This window comes from Pristis pectinata, chromosome 1 (assembly GCF_009764475.1).
Source record: "Pristis pectinata isolate sPriPec2 chromosome 1, sPriPec2.1.pri, whole genome shotgun sequence".
Classification (NCBI taxonomy): Eukaryota; Metazoa; Chordata; class Chondrichthyes; order Rhinopristiformes; family Pristidae; genus Pristis; species Pristis pectinata.
In genome coordinates this window covers 93,983,125-93,998,042 of record NC_067405.1, presented here as the reverse complement: position 1 = coordinate 93,998,042, position 14,918 = coordinate 93,983,125, and the positions used below count along the sequence as shown (strand labels likewise).

General features: G+C 41.8%; 1 protein-coding gene across 2 annotated transcripts in view; it reads right to left on the bottom strand.

The window, feature by feature from the left end:
* Nucleotides 1–14,918, bottom strand: part of LOC127574100 (deubiquitinase DESI2) — a 148,840-nt gene that overhangs the window by 22,460 nt on the left and 111,462 nt on the right. For both annotated transcript variants that reach the window (XM_052022776.1, XM_052022785.1), the window contains exons 2-3: nt 1,898–1,970; nt 1,119–1,212 (exon numbers count right to left, since the gene is read on the bottom strand). In XM_052022776.1, the coding sequence (XP_051878736.1) occupies nt 1,119–1,212; nt 1,898–1,970 (167 nt within the window). The remainder of the gene's footprint in view (nt 1–1,118; nt 1,213–1,897; nt 1,971–14,918) is intronic.

Genomic DNA, 14,918 nt, shown 5'->3' with positions numbered 1-14,918 from the left:
CGTCCTGTGGGTCCTTCCAACTAGAACCCATTTAGATAATAACCAAGAAATCTGCAAATAGACAAAACAGGCTTTCATCCTGGGCTGGGTTTGAACCAGAGGTCAAAGGCCAATTTATGGATCCACTGCAGTACTCCATCTACCATGATCTTTGCAATGAATGCACAGCCTAATTGCAAAAAACACAGCTGTCCTGCAATAGTTAATGTTACATCTTTGCCGTGTTTTCTTACGAAGCTAGATTCCTAGTTTGAACTTGATTGGACAGAATGATAGCTACTTGAGAAAGAGGCTGCAGTCTCATGAAGGCCATTTTATCTCTTGCACGTGACTTCTATCTGCTGGGTCTACCTCTCTGTGGTATTGTTTTTTGTTCTCTTGTGGCTGTGAGCACTTGTGCCATTGATGGCTAAGTTGGTTGTCAGAGGCCCAGTGTAAGACAGTGTAAGCAGCAGCAGGCTGATCTGGTAGATCAGAGATCCAGTCCAGAATTAGAATCTAATTTTTTTTAAAAAATCATTTTTATTTAAATATATGTTCTGTAATTGTAGATTTAACAAGCAGAAAGACAAACCCATCTAGCTCCAGTCCAGACCTCCAGATCTCCAAAGTAATGAAGAGACCTCCAAGATGCTGAACTGTAATCAAAGCATGGATTATAATCTCCCAGCGGCTGTGCTCAAGGAACTCTCTTACCACAAACAGGTAACAAAGCAACAATGAGTAACCCAAAATTAGAGCTGCAAACCCACCTTAATGTTGCGCCAATAGAGCGATTAACATAACAGGAGAAGCTGTCTCTCCCAGGGGGTTTGCATGTAGAGTTTAATATACTGTAGTGAATCAAAGGAGTTGTATTGGAGCTGCCTTTGTTATACGTTGCTAATTTCAGTGGTTTAACCACATCTAGTTTGATGGGTCAAAATGGATTGAAATACTTAATGACTAAAATTATAACCAATTTATCACGTACATATTATCATTATGTCTTCACTTCTTCATTTTCACAAGAAGTTACAGCTAGTTCCTCCTGCAATTTCTTTTGTACTTTGCGACCTACTACATGTGCGCCTCAGACTTGCACAAACTGCATTGTGTTTACTTCAATAAATCCTTACTTGAATTTAAATGTTTCTCCCAACTCAGCAGCATTTCCGGGTGTGATCTCGAAGATTCCACTGAAAGAGTAAGGGTGGCCACCATAGGCGTACTCTGACAAAGAGAACAGAGAAAAGATGACTTCAGCAAGGCTCAGCAACCCACAGGGATGAAACCCCTCTGCTGACATGCACTAAATGCACAGTTTGGTGGAAGCTGTGTGTTCTACTCCGCTTCTGAAATTTCCTTCCATGCCATAATAATGCAATGGAAAGTCAAAGGAGTGGATGGCGTTAGCCAATAAGGAATATAAATACCAAGCAGAGAACTTGCATGAGAATGATTAGAGATTTATCAGGGCCATAGTTTGAGATTGGACATGGTGGTCTTCAAGGGTATGAATGGGAAATTAAACACCAACTTTTAAATGGATACATGTGCTCATCTTTAACATTATGGCATGATGATTAACCGAGGGGGACGTCCCTGTTTGCCTACATTGCTAGTCTCTCCCAACTTCCCTGTAGTCTCTACCAGTTTCATAGGATAATCCTATGTATTTGCAAAAATCTGAGAAATAATTACATTTTAGACTTACTTAGAGCCCAATATTGTGAGAAAAATGAGGCAAGAATGTTTTACTCTAAACTGAATTTAAATACTAACATTGAAAAGATGATTTTCTAGTGTATTTGACGACCTACGACCTGTCTGAGGTCTATTAAATTTTAAGCTGAGACTGAACTGTGAAGAAGAGGTGCAGATGCACAAGTATACAGTACAAAGTCTCAGCACTTACCTCTTCCATACACCTCAATACCAGAATGAAAAACTCCTATTCCGAGTGTAGATGTGTACTCATTAATCCAATACTGCAAAGGAAACACAAATAGTAAATGGTGTATTAACGAGATGTTCATGAAGCCTAGCATTGCAGTATCTAGATGCTAACAAGGCATTAAACACATAATTGCTTCATTTGTCACTTTTAAAATGAACGCTTTTATTTTTTGGCTGTATAATCATGACAACACTATTCCCAGACAGAGTGTAGATAACTGAATAATACCTTTATCATTCGAGCCTGTTGACCACATTGTTGTAAATGGCTGGGGTTGATTTTATGTATGTAATTTGTATATAACTATATGCCACTCGCTGTTCCTTTTCTGTAGCTTTTACCCTGTTTTTACTGGGGGAGTTCCTACAGTCTCGTTCAGAAGTTCTGTTTCCACTCTGTTTAAACAATCTCTATTTTCTGACTAATTTGAGTTTGTTCGCTATACCGTAACATGCACCTGGACTTGTCCCCAACAAACACTATGTCATCAACAGACACTCTGTCAATTTCTTACAGAATGCAATCCCAATTTTAAGTATGCTGTCAAATCACAGCATGAGGCATTTTCTTCACTCTGACAAATAAGCTTTATTTAAATAGAAAAATATTACATAGGATTACATGGGATATTTGGAACAGAAATGACCCAACTAGTCCATGCTAGTGTTTTTGCTAGCCTCTAGTCTTTCCTTGTCTAAATCTATCATTGTAACCCTCTATTCTCTTCTCCCTCACATGCTTTTCCAAGCTCCCCTTAATTCCATCCATGCTTTTTGCTTCAATTACTCACTGCGATCAGGTGTTCCACATTCGCTCTGCCCTTTGGATAAAGAACTTCTCTCCGCATCTGTCCTATCAAAACTTCTCATCATTTTAAAAAACCTCTATTGGGTCATCCTCAGTCTTCTTTTCTCAAAAGAAGAGAGACCCGATGTGTTCATCCTTTCCTGATCCAATGTAACCTCTGATAGTATCCTTGTAAATCTCCACTGCATCCTCTACAGTGCCTCTATATCCCTTTTACAATTATAATATTGTAAGGATGAAGCAATGTTGCAATCCCAATTTATTGTGTTATATTATTGGGGATATTATCACTGTGTGAGCATACAGTATCTTAGCCTGACGTAAGTTGAGATAATTTTAGACAGCAAATTTCAAAGAAAAGCGTATCAGAGAACACATCCTACTGGGAAAAATATGATGTACATCATCAGGATCAACCAGCCCAAGCTTTAGTCTATGTCTAACCAAGCTACACTGTCCTGAAATGTTCTTTTCCCCAGCATTCACCCTTGATCACAGATGGGCCCAACACATTGATGTAATCACGAAGAAGGCACGCCAGTGGCTCTACTTCATTAGGAGTTTGAGGAGATTTGGTATGTCACCAAAGACTCTTGCAAATTTCTACAGATGTACAGTGGAGAGCATTCTGACTGACTTCATCACCACCTGGTATGGACGGTCCAATGTGCAGGATCAAAAGAGACTGCAGAGGATTGTAAACTCAGCCAGTTCCATCATGGGCACAACCCTCCCCACCATCGAGGACATTTTCAAGAGGTGGTGCCTCAAGAAGGCAGCATCCATCATTTAAAAACCCTCACTACCCGGAACAAGCCCGCTTCACGTTACTACCGTCGGGGAGGAGGTACAGGAGCCTGAAAACCCACACTCAGCGTTTCAGGAACAGCTTCTTCCCCACCACCATCAGATTTCTGAATGGTCCATGAACCCATGAACACTACCTTGTTACTCCTCTCTTGCACTATTTATCTTTGTAACTTATAGTAATGTTTATGGCTTTATGTCTTACACTATGCTGCTGCCGCAAAACAACAAATTTCACAACATATGTCAGTGATAATAAACCTGATTCTGATTCTGGTCACCATGAAGGACTGAGAATGGTTTACGGGTAGTATGTGTTAAGAAGATTGTACTTACCTTGGTAAAAAAACAAGGCAGATAAGTAGAATAATAGTAGGAATGAAGCAGGTGAGCTCTGATGAGCTAGCAAAACGTGGATGGGAAACACAGGAAAACAACAAATTTCACAACATATGTCAGTGATAGTAAACCTCATTCTGATTCTGAGCATCATGTTTATTAAAACAAAATTCTTGTATAATTAGACAGCATCTATCATGCCAAGATTATTAAAGTCCCCTTTACTGAAGCAACCTTGTTAACAGTTACTGCTCGTCCCATTCTCTTATCTACTGCCTATGTGGAAAGTGAATGGCAGTCCACCACTCTCTATCCATTTTGTAATCTGCACCACCATCAGGACCACTTCAGTACTTATTTTAAGACAGCATTAGATAAAAATTCACTCTCTGTCTTGAACCAGTGGAATTACGGTATGGCATTAAATATTTATTTCTGCTGAAAAATTATTCCTAAGCTTAATTAATACGGAAATAAAAGCTACGTAGAAATGTATGGAGACTTCACATGACTGCTGCAAACTGTTAATAGACATGGATACTTGAGACTTGTTCTATATCTAATCTGCTCCAACACAGCCATGCAGTATTTGGTCGAGTGGGAGAATGAACACTTCATGTGCTCTGGAAGTAATTGAAATTAGACATTGTTCGATAGTAACAGTCAGTCACTGCCTGTTCAAAACAGGTTCTGGGTTGGTCCAGATTGAAAGAATATTTGATTTTTTGGAGTGTTGTTTCTCAGCACTAACAACCCTGATCATGGTGAATGTAATTTTTGATGGCGTCTTCCTTCAAGATCCCTGTGGTTTTGTTGGTTATTCGCTGGTCAAATCCTACAGAAGATCAGGCCTAGTGGAGGAAAAAATTACAACAATAAACAGCCCCCTAGAAAACCTATGAATGCCTGACATTCTGGTGGTGTCACTGAAAAGTACTTCTGAAGTGGCAGTGCTGACAAATTGCAGCAGTGAGCAGAACTGACTGATCGGCATGAGGAATGCTCATTTGGGTGCAAGGAAAGGCAGATTTCTTGAAATAGCACCAAGATGGTATGATTAGACCCACAGTTTAGCGCAATACTTCAGGAAGGCTCGGGGCTTTATCCCTTACTTTGATCACCAATAAGTGGCCTAAATGGATTTAGAAACGTGAAAACGAAGCAGACAAGTACCTTCAACGTCAGGAGGATAACTTATACCTGAAATGGCGACATATTAGAGTTCGGCTGATCTAATTCATAAGTAATTCTAAGATATATTTTGTCACACTCATTCTTCTGGAATGGTTGTGCTAATCACATCAATGTACCTGAAGTGCAGAAGGAAACCATTCAGCACTTTGACACTGATATTTTGAAACATATGAGTTTTTTTGAAATCTGTCCAATATGGATTGGAGTCACTACTCAAAGTAAAAAAACAATTTAATACACCAGAAGTATAGCAAAGAGGGTTTTCAGAGTTGACCTTTATCTCTGGCTCCTGAGTTCAAATAAAATCTGGGATGAAAGTGTTTGCCAGTTGTTACGGATCCTGCATGATGTGGATTTCTAGCTGCAGACCCACAGTAGAAAACTGCCCTGATTCAGAACTGACTGCCAATATTACTCAAGGGAAATCATCTGACTCATGAGGTCTGGATGGCATAGTTGGGATGTTTTATTGAGGCAGACGAGAGAGAGAGAGAGAGCGAGAGAGAGAGAGAGAGAGAGAAAGAGAGAGCACTAATTAGAGAGAGAAAGTGAGGGGGAGAAGGGGAGGAAAAAGAGAAAGAAGAAAGATTGAGACAAAGAATAGAAGGAAGAAAGAGAGAGAGGGAGAGAAGCAGATGGGGAGAGAGAGGGATGGGGAAAGGTTAGAGAAAGAGGAGAGAGGTAGAGAGAGAAAGAGGGGAGGGAGGAGTGAGATTATGAAAAAGGAAGTGAACAAGATAGAAAGAGGGAGCCTGCATCTCTTACAGGAGCACTGTGGTTTCAGTTAGCAATCAGGATAACCTGCCTGTGCTCACTATGTTGGGTGGGATGGTCACACATTTTGCTATCACCCAATGCCTATGCAACTCTATTCCAGCATGGAGGAGTCAGTAGAATTGGGTTATCCACCATGGGCAGCGAGAAAGAATGGAGCTCGTCACTGAACCTTCCTATCTCCTATAATAAACTGCGGGGCTGAGCGAAGAGCAGCCAGGGTGTGGGACTGATGGGATTGGTCCTCAGAGTCAGCACGGACTTCAGGGCTGAATGGCCTCCTTTGTGTCATAATGCTTTTGACATTCCATGATTTCAGTGGGTACTCCTTTGCTGAACTGACATGCTATCCTGTGCTGAGATTTGGGTGGGATTGCTCTCTGAAAATGTTGCCTCGAATCCTCAATCTTCTGGCTGTTTTACCTTTCTGTACATCCACTGTGCCTTTTCCCAGTTAAGGAATGCTGTCTAATGCTCCCAAGTCTGGGAGGAATTTGTTTGTGTCCTGTCCATGGCCCATTTCTCCCTGCATATTATAGCAACTTTTAAATAAAAACTCTGGGAAGCACAAAGCATTTATACAAATATAGGCACAACCAGAAGAATTCAATTGGCAATGAGTCTGATGGCAGTGGATGAGCTCTTTAAATAGTGTTGGATGTGGGTACATCTTTCAAAGTTCAACTGTTACATGAGACTTCAGTTGCAGTGCTGAGCTCCAAATTTTAACAGTGCTGGCATTAAGTCAATGAAGCATGCTCACAGGTTTCCCGACCTACTTGCCCTGAATACTTCCAGCAAATGGCAGTCTGCACGAATGGTAAAATACATGCCTTCCTATCCCGGAACCAAAACACCATCTGCAGATCTCATTGCAGTGCATCTGATCATTGAAGCCACAGCGCTCCAAATTAAAAATGCAAAGTAATTCTAATGAGTCAGAGTGACAAAGGTGAGCCAAATTTCTGTGTCATCAACTCTTTGACAATACTCAGCAGATTTGCTGCCAGCTTCATTGGCATTTCAGCAGATTTGCCATGCAAATCAAGCTGCACTTCTCTGGGTTTGTGCTTGGAAAATCTTCAAGCTCAGGAATCTGCTGATTTCAACAACTGATAAAGCAAGCAAATGAAACTCGGGAAAGATCTGAAACGGCTTGGATGCCTGAAATCTGCAACTAGAGAAGTTGGAAAAAAGGATTGAATTTAATGATCGGGAGCTTGAAGATTTTGCTTATTTTATGCTTGAGTAAGTTTTAAAAGTCCACACTGAAAAAGAATCCTAATCTTGATATATGTTACACCTCAGAATGCCAGTGGAAACAGAAGGCTGATAAAATATATACTTTGTTGAAAGTTGAAACCACCAACTTCAGCTGTTTGCCATGCCAGTCTCTGGCTAACCATGTCTAATGGTCCAAGTGAAGAGGTTCATATTGGAAGCTAAACAGAAAGGAGGAAAATAACAGCCTGGGGTTACTAAAGCTATTTAAGAAGAACTGAGGGATTATCTATCACCATAACTGAACGTGATTTTTCCTCTTCCCCTGGGCAGACTCCAATTCCTTGGTGTTAATCAATGCCCATCTCCTCTTGAATCTTAACCTTTCACATATGCTCTAAACTCAAATATCATTTTTGATGCAATAGATTCTGATATTACTCAACACCTTCTCAGAAGTCATTCAGATCATTTATTGAAACTGGGCACTGAAAGTATTGCTCATGACAACTGATGTCTTTAACAAAAGTGACTGAACTGTTGGAAGAAATAAAGCAGGCAAAGAATGAGATGCAGAAAAGACAGGAGTTCAGATCTAACACTAAGCTGTGTGGAGTTTGTACATTCTTCCTGTGCCTACGTGGGTGCTCCAGTTTTCTCCCACATCCCAAAGATGTATAGATGTGAGGTTAATTGGCCACTGTGAATTGCCCATGGTGTGGGCAGGTGGTGGAGGCAGTTGATAGGATGGAGGAGAGAATAAAATGAGGTTAGTGTAGGATTGATATAATGACATGATTGATGGTCAGCATAGACACGATGGGCCAAAGGACCTATTTCCATGCCTTATGACCTTTTGACTCTACCTATGACTCTAAATATTGCCTTTGTTATTGCTGAATGAATTCTTAATTAAGTACTATTTGCAACTCACTTATTTAAAAATAATTGACACCATTTCAAGCAACATCTGAGTAGATGCATTTTGACTTATTGGTGACTTGCCACTCTTGAAACCCGGTTTCTTCCTGCTGCACTGTTGCAAAGTGTATCTTGGTCAGATGATTAAGCTGCAGAGCGCCTTTGATCTTTGAGCAGTAGCGAGCAGTGCTGTTCAATTTCTATTAGGCAGGGAGAGAAGATCTCGACATGATTTAGTGCACACGCAAACTTTATAATCAGCTTGACGTCCTTGTTTTTCGGTTTCTTTCAAAGATTTTATTGTTGTATATTTTAATCAGATTCCACCACAATAGCTCCCTGATGATTTTCAGTCTTCTGTTGTCTTTTCCAATGGTTGTGTCAGTAGGTTTTTGTAAAGAGTAGTGAAGTGAACAGCTCCAGAAAGCCTGCAGTGGGAGGTGTGGAAAAATAGCCAACCTATTCAGTCAAAACCAACACTTCAGGTCAATAATCAGATTAAGATTCTCCGAACTGAGACATCAACTCTGTTTCTCTTTCCATGAATGCTGTCTGACCTTCTGAGTGTTTCCAGAGTTTTTTGCTTTTGTTTCAGATTTCTTGCATCTGCAGTTTGTTGATTTTCCTTTATTCAACAACAGTTTCTTTTTGAATATTTCTCATTTTGCATTGAAATGCTGTTATTCAAATTTGATGCCAGTGATTGAGATTAAAGATCTTGGATTGAGATTAAAGATTTTGGTAGTATAAACGGGTAAAACCAGTGGATGTTTAATTGAAGGACTAATTAGCATTGTTTGATGACACAAAGGTCCAGAAGTGGACCTCAACCTCCTTTGTTCACTAAACATGCGCTACTTATTGTGCAATTGGATTCCCTATAAATGGTCATGAGATTAAGCAAAAATGTGCTCAATGCAGCTGTCTTGCAATTTGCACATAGAATAGTGTGCTAAAATAGGACCTGTGCACTTCTTGCCAGGACCTCTGAGCTGAGCTCACAGTGAGAGAACCATGGCCATGCTGAACCCTGGGAAGTACATCAGAGTTTATAGGAACTCTCCCCATGACAGGCATAGACCATCTGCCTTGGCGGTGTGGGGAAGGAGTGCACAGAAATCTCCCATGTGAATGGGCACCACCAACACAATGCTCAGCACTGGTCAAGTCCTGTATTACTAGTTGGGTATGTGATTGCAGGATGCAGCTCATAAGGTCAGAGGAAGTGGTTGAGGCAGGTACATCAACAACATTTAAAAGGTACTTGGACAGGTACCTGGATAGGAAAGATTTAGAGGGATATGGGCCAAACGCAGGCAAATGGGACTACCTTAGATTGGCATCTTGGTTGGCATGGACCAGATGGGCCGAAGGGCCTGTTTCCCAGTTGTATGACTCGATGACTCTAAGTGACTTGTACAAAGGGCTATGTTCAGTGAAAGGAAATCCATTGATGCACCTTCCTTGATGATTCTGACCAGTGAAAACCGATGCTGCTAGTATGTAAGACAGCACTGTTACAGTACAGACCCTTTAACCTACACCTCATCATCAATCGCTGCTAGATGCACTATTTTTTACAGTGACGGTTCAGCAAAGATCACAGGATACATCAGAAATCTCCAATTTATGTCAATAAAAGAGAACCTGCACATTTCGTGACTTGTGGTATCACCAGGCACACAACCGACCCAAGAAAATATCAGCCCAGCTGGGGTGAATTGCACACTTAAGTCACTATACCAGATTTCCTAAATTTCACCCAGAAGTGACCGCCAGTGTGATCCAACTCAGGTAAAATTGCTTTTATGTGCAACTTGCATGTGCAAAATGTGCAAATGGATTTAATTTTTCAGCCAAGTTACTTGAATGAAGAGAAAGGAAGAGCTTGGGCGGGGGAAGAGCAGGTGGCCCACATAGAAGTAGGGACAGAGGCAGGCACAGGAAGCAGTGGAAATACAAAAGGGAAGACCAGGATTGGGAAAGGGAGCCCAGCCACTGTTATCCACTGCCAGGGAGCCTAGAGGAGAGAGGCAAAGCTGAAAGACCAGGAACACCACAGCCTAGGGAGCAAATGGGAATTACAGTGATAGAACCAAGAAGGGGAATGGGCTTCTGGAGGGAAAGGGAGTTGGAGAAATCTTACATGGAAGAAATCCAAGGTATCTCAGGGTGGACTGTAATAGCAATCATTCTCTGGTCGAATTGTGCCATCCCAGGAAATTCAACCAGGAACTTCTCACGTCTCATGTGGATAAACTGTTAGCCGTGTCGGGTGTGGACACAGTGATGTAATTCCCAGTCTCTAGGGGTGATTTTGGTATGAAGTGAGTCTCCCATAGTGCTGTTACAACACAACCTGGTTTATACAACACAGCCTGCTCTGCTGTTGTGTGGTTTACAGGGAGCCTCCCTGAGCAGGTCCCAGTCTGGCACCAGCTACTGACTCAGACAGGTCATGAGAGCATAAGCAACAGAAGCAGGAACAGGCCACTTGGCCCATCAGACTTGGTCTGTCATTCAATAAGATCAAGTCTGATCACTTACCTCAGGCACCACTTTCTTGCACTAACCCCATATCCCTTGATTAACTTAATGTTGAAAAACATACCTACCTCTGTCTCTAATACACCTAGCAAATGATCTTACACAAACTTCTTGGCTAGAAAATTCAAAGATTCACCACTCTCTGAGTGAAGAAATTTCTTCTCATCTCAGTCCTAAATGGCTGGTCCTTATTCTGAGACTTTGCCTGATTCCAGACAATTCAGACTGGGTAATCGTTGTTCCTGCATCTGTCCTGTAAGAAAATTGCCTCTCATTCTTCTAAACTTTATGGAGTGTGGACCCAGGTTTAAACTCTCTTAATGGGTCAATGCTGTCACAGGTGTACTGATCTTACACCCCAATTCATCACCTTTATACCAATTCCTCCCCTCCCACAACCCAAATGCATCAATCACCCAACATGACCCCTCCTACCCATCAAAGCTCTGACCAGGATCCGACATCTTCCCAATCCCATCTCCAATCTGTGACCTTCCCTCCTCCCCACCTCCAGCTTGTCTTTGTGTGATCCCCCCATGCCTGGCTCCAGCCCTAGGTTTACTCTGTACTGTTGCACTGCATCAGTGCTAGGCTCTCCCTAGTGCAAGGCTGATTCAGTGGCAACTGAAGCCTCAAAGGCTCCTGAATTTCCCCAGCATGACAGACTCATGACCAAAATATTCACTGGCACACTGCATGGTGACCAAATCCAACTGCCGATGAATTTCAGGTAAAAAATATTTCGAGAAATTGGGTATTATTCAGAACTTAGAGAATATTGTGAAAATTAGGCTTATATCCAAAAATACCTTGTGGAGTTGGCAAGCAGATGAGTGTTTACTCATGGAGATTCAGTCCAACTCAGCTTTGTCCTATCCTTGAATACTCCAGTTTCTGCCAGCCATCAGAGGTTGAAAAGCTTCTTAAAAAATGCTTTGAAGTTAAAGCTTTAACTTGGAATGGACTTAATGGTCTGATAGTCCAGTATTTATCTCACTCCCAATCAAATCAGTTTTAAAGTTTCATTAATTTGGCCTTTATGCCTAGATGATTTTGTTTAAACAAATGCACTTTGATTGACTTGCGAATGAGTGCTAATCCCAGACACAGCAGCATGTCCAAAGAACTTAATTTAAATTTTGAAAGCAATCCCAGCTGCCACGCTATCTACTCAAATCCCCAATGCATCCGCTAAACAAATGTTATTGCAGTGCTGTTAGGTTTCAGCCAAAGACTTCATCCTAGCACATGGCCAGTTACAGACAGGGATCTTCCACTGTACTGAATTCAATCACTGGGGTGAATTTAATTCCACCCAGAGAAGGAAGTTAAGGGAAACTGAGCAGGCAGGCAATTAAAATTAGCTGGACATCATACCCTATCCCATTTCAGTTATGCTGCCGCAAGTTTTAATTTTCCCTTCTGAGCATGCGCAGAACTGAGGTAAGGTATGTGGTAAAGCCACTGATGTTACCTGGAACATTAACTGGTGCTCTGAGGGGGCGGCAGCATTGTATTCACCATAAAGTGAAGGAGAACGTGATCCTAAATAGATGGATGGACAAGATCTTTTTTTCTTCCCTGTCCTTATTGGCCCAGAAGGGCAATAGCCACAGTAAAGTAAGTTCAGGGCTCCCACTGGCATCCCTCAAAACCCATGACATCCTTTGTTCCTGCGCAAATGTTCCCCGGCTGTCTGCCTTTGCTCCGGCTCTCTCTGAGTGGCTGCTGCCACCTCTATGTTTTGGGAGGGTTGCAACGTGGAGGTGAGTCCTGGGAATGAAGAGCAACTGAGCTTCGTAGCTCCTAGATACTCACTCCACAGCTCCACCCTCACCTCTACCTACTTGCCGCTGTCCACCACTTGCACTCCACATCCCACACCCTGCGTGACCAATTTCTACTGCCAATCAAAACCAAGGGTTGCGTTTACCCTTTAAAGAAAAAGGAGGGCTTGCCAGTTCACAACAATGAACTTGACCTGGGGAGACCTTGAGCCCTGATTCAGGAGCTGCTAATACAATTTTAGCTGGAAAAGGAAGTAAATTGGCCCATGTTCCCATTTCCAAGAAGCAGCTGGAGAATCGCTGATGAGTGCATGTATGGAGCTGAAGATTGGGTCAGCATTGACAGTATTGCCCCCCATATATTGTATAGTGGGCTCATTGTGAACTGTTGTCTACAGCGAGTATGACTGTCACTCATTCACACACTTAGACATGAAGTGTCAAGTAAAACAAATATTTCTTTCTGGTAGCAGGTCTTCAACTGAATTACAAGTGTGTTACAAACAATGTTAGAGGATAGAAGTTACATGACAGTGTCTTAAGGTAGTAGTTATGCACAACCTTAAGGCTTTGTCACGATAACTGTTCCACAGGCAGCCAGGATATGAGCAATAATTAGTCTTCAGTGTAAACTGTGGTCCCACCCCAAGCTGATGGCCTTATAGTAACATTTTCTCTAATGTTGGAGCTTGTGGTACAAGCATATGGGACACTCATCTAAATGGTTCTGCAACATTTTTCTTGTCCTCAAAAGCTGTTTGAGAGCCATGACTAGCTGGAGCCTGATTATGAGAGTCTGTGATTGATTGGTCTGCTTGTTACAATTGATGTAGATCTTGGTACCAGAAAAGCAACTGGGCCAAGCAGAGGATCATCACCTCAAACTCCAAATCCCTGACTCACAATAAATATGTATCTACACCTGAAATTTGCTGGGGATAACTTTCTGTTTTGCTGTTTATATACCCTGAATGTCAATATCACAGCAGTCTGCATCACAATGGACAAAGCCAGCCTCTTGTAGTTGAGCCCACATGCCAGTTTGTAGCAGTTGTGTGCCTCACCTCGGGTCCTGTCTGTGTGGAGTTTGCATGTTCTCCCTGTGACCATGTGGGTTTCCCCCGGGCGCTCTGGTTTCCTCCCACATCCCAAAGATATGCAAGTTGGTAAACTAATTTGCCAGTGTAAGTTGTCCCTGGTGTGTAGGTGAGTGGTAGAATCTGAAGGGAATTGATGAGAATTTGGGGGGAATAAAAAAATGGGATTGACGTAAAATGAGTGTAAATGGGTGGTTGATGGTCGGAACAGACTTGTTGGGCTGAAGGGCCTGTTTCCATGCTGTACCTTTCTGTGGTTCTATGACACCACGGCAGGTTATAGAAAACCTGCTGTTGAGGGGATTATACCCATTGGGATTAAACAAAGGTTTCTGATATAGATTGAGACACGAGACACAAAGACAAACTGATAAAGATAAACTATCTACAAGGCAGGTTGAGCAAGGTACTGCATGTAGAAAGTGAAATCAGTAAATTCTCTGGACTTTACTCCCTAAGGCAAAGAAGCAAGCTCCAATAAACCATAATGCATCACTAAATAGTTGGACCATCCCCCAACCCAATATATATCAGCTTCCAATTGCAGGCCTAACAGGGCTGGAAGCTTTTTCAGCCTATCATGGTTGTTTTGGATATCTGCTAATGAGTTAGGGGAATGGGGATTAGCACAACTCTTCAAGTTTGTCAATGCAGAAAATAGTGGACCATTTGTTAAATGATCCGGACAGACTGGGTGACTGAACAAAAAGTAAGGTTGCTTAATATAGGAACGGGTTGCTTAATTCGCAGAAATACAAAGTCTTAAAATTAGGGAAAGAAATGGTGTTAGAAAAATAAATAAATTGGAACAATCCACAGAAAAGAGAACCAGAAAGTAATCTAAATGCTCGAGGGAAAGATAATGTATGTGTAGAGGTAGAAAAAGCAAATACGTTCTTTGGATGTGTGGCCTGAGGAAGATAGTACTGAGCTCAGGAAGTACTAATTGCTTAAAGCACAGGTATCTGCATCCTGACTTGTGTTACTGTCCTGGGAGGAGGGGAAGCATCCCTGGACTTGGAAGTGGGTATGAAGGAAAGGAAGTAAGTTGATAAATGACATAGGGCACCTGGGCTGAGAAGATGATTAAGGGAACTAGTGATGTTGACACTGGAAAAAAAGAGAAAGAAATCTGAGTGAGGTGTTTAAAATCTTCAAGGGAATTAGCACACTGGATTTCAGATTTCATCAGTATTAACATAAACCCAGAGAGTTTATAAAAGAGTCTGGAAGTAATTGGAATATTGCCTGGAATTTCATTCACAGTCAGTAGTGCTGAATGCACTATATTTTTGTGGCTGTGCATTTTATTCCACTTCTGAAATTCAGTCTCTTTGATTTCAGCGGCATTCAGCCACTACAACACAATGCATTTAGTGCTACTTACCAACGACGGATTTCGAGGTGACAAATAGATTTTTTGCAGAATCAGAGTAATATGGCTTTGAGGCAGGCCCAATACATGGAGCTGGTTGCTCCCAGCCC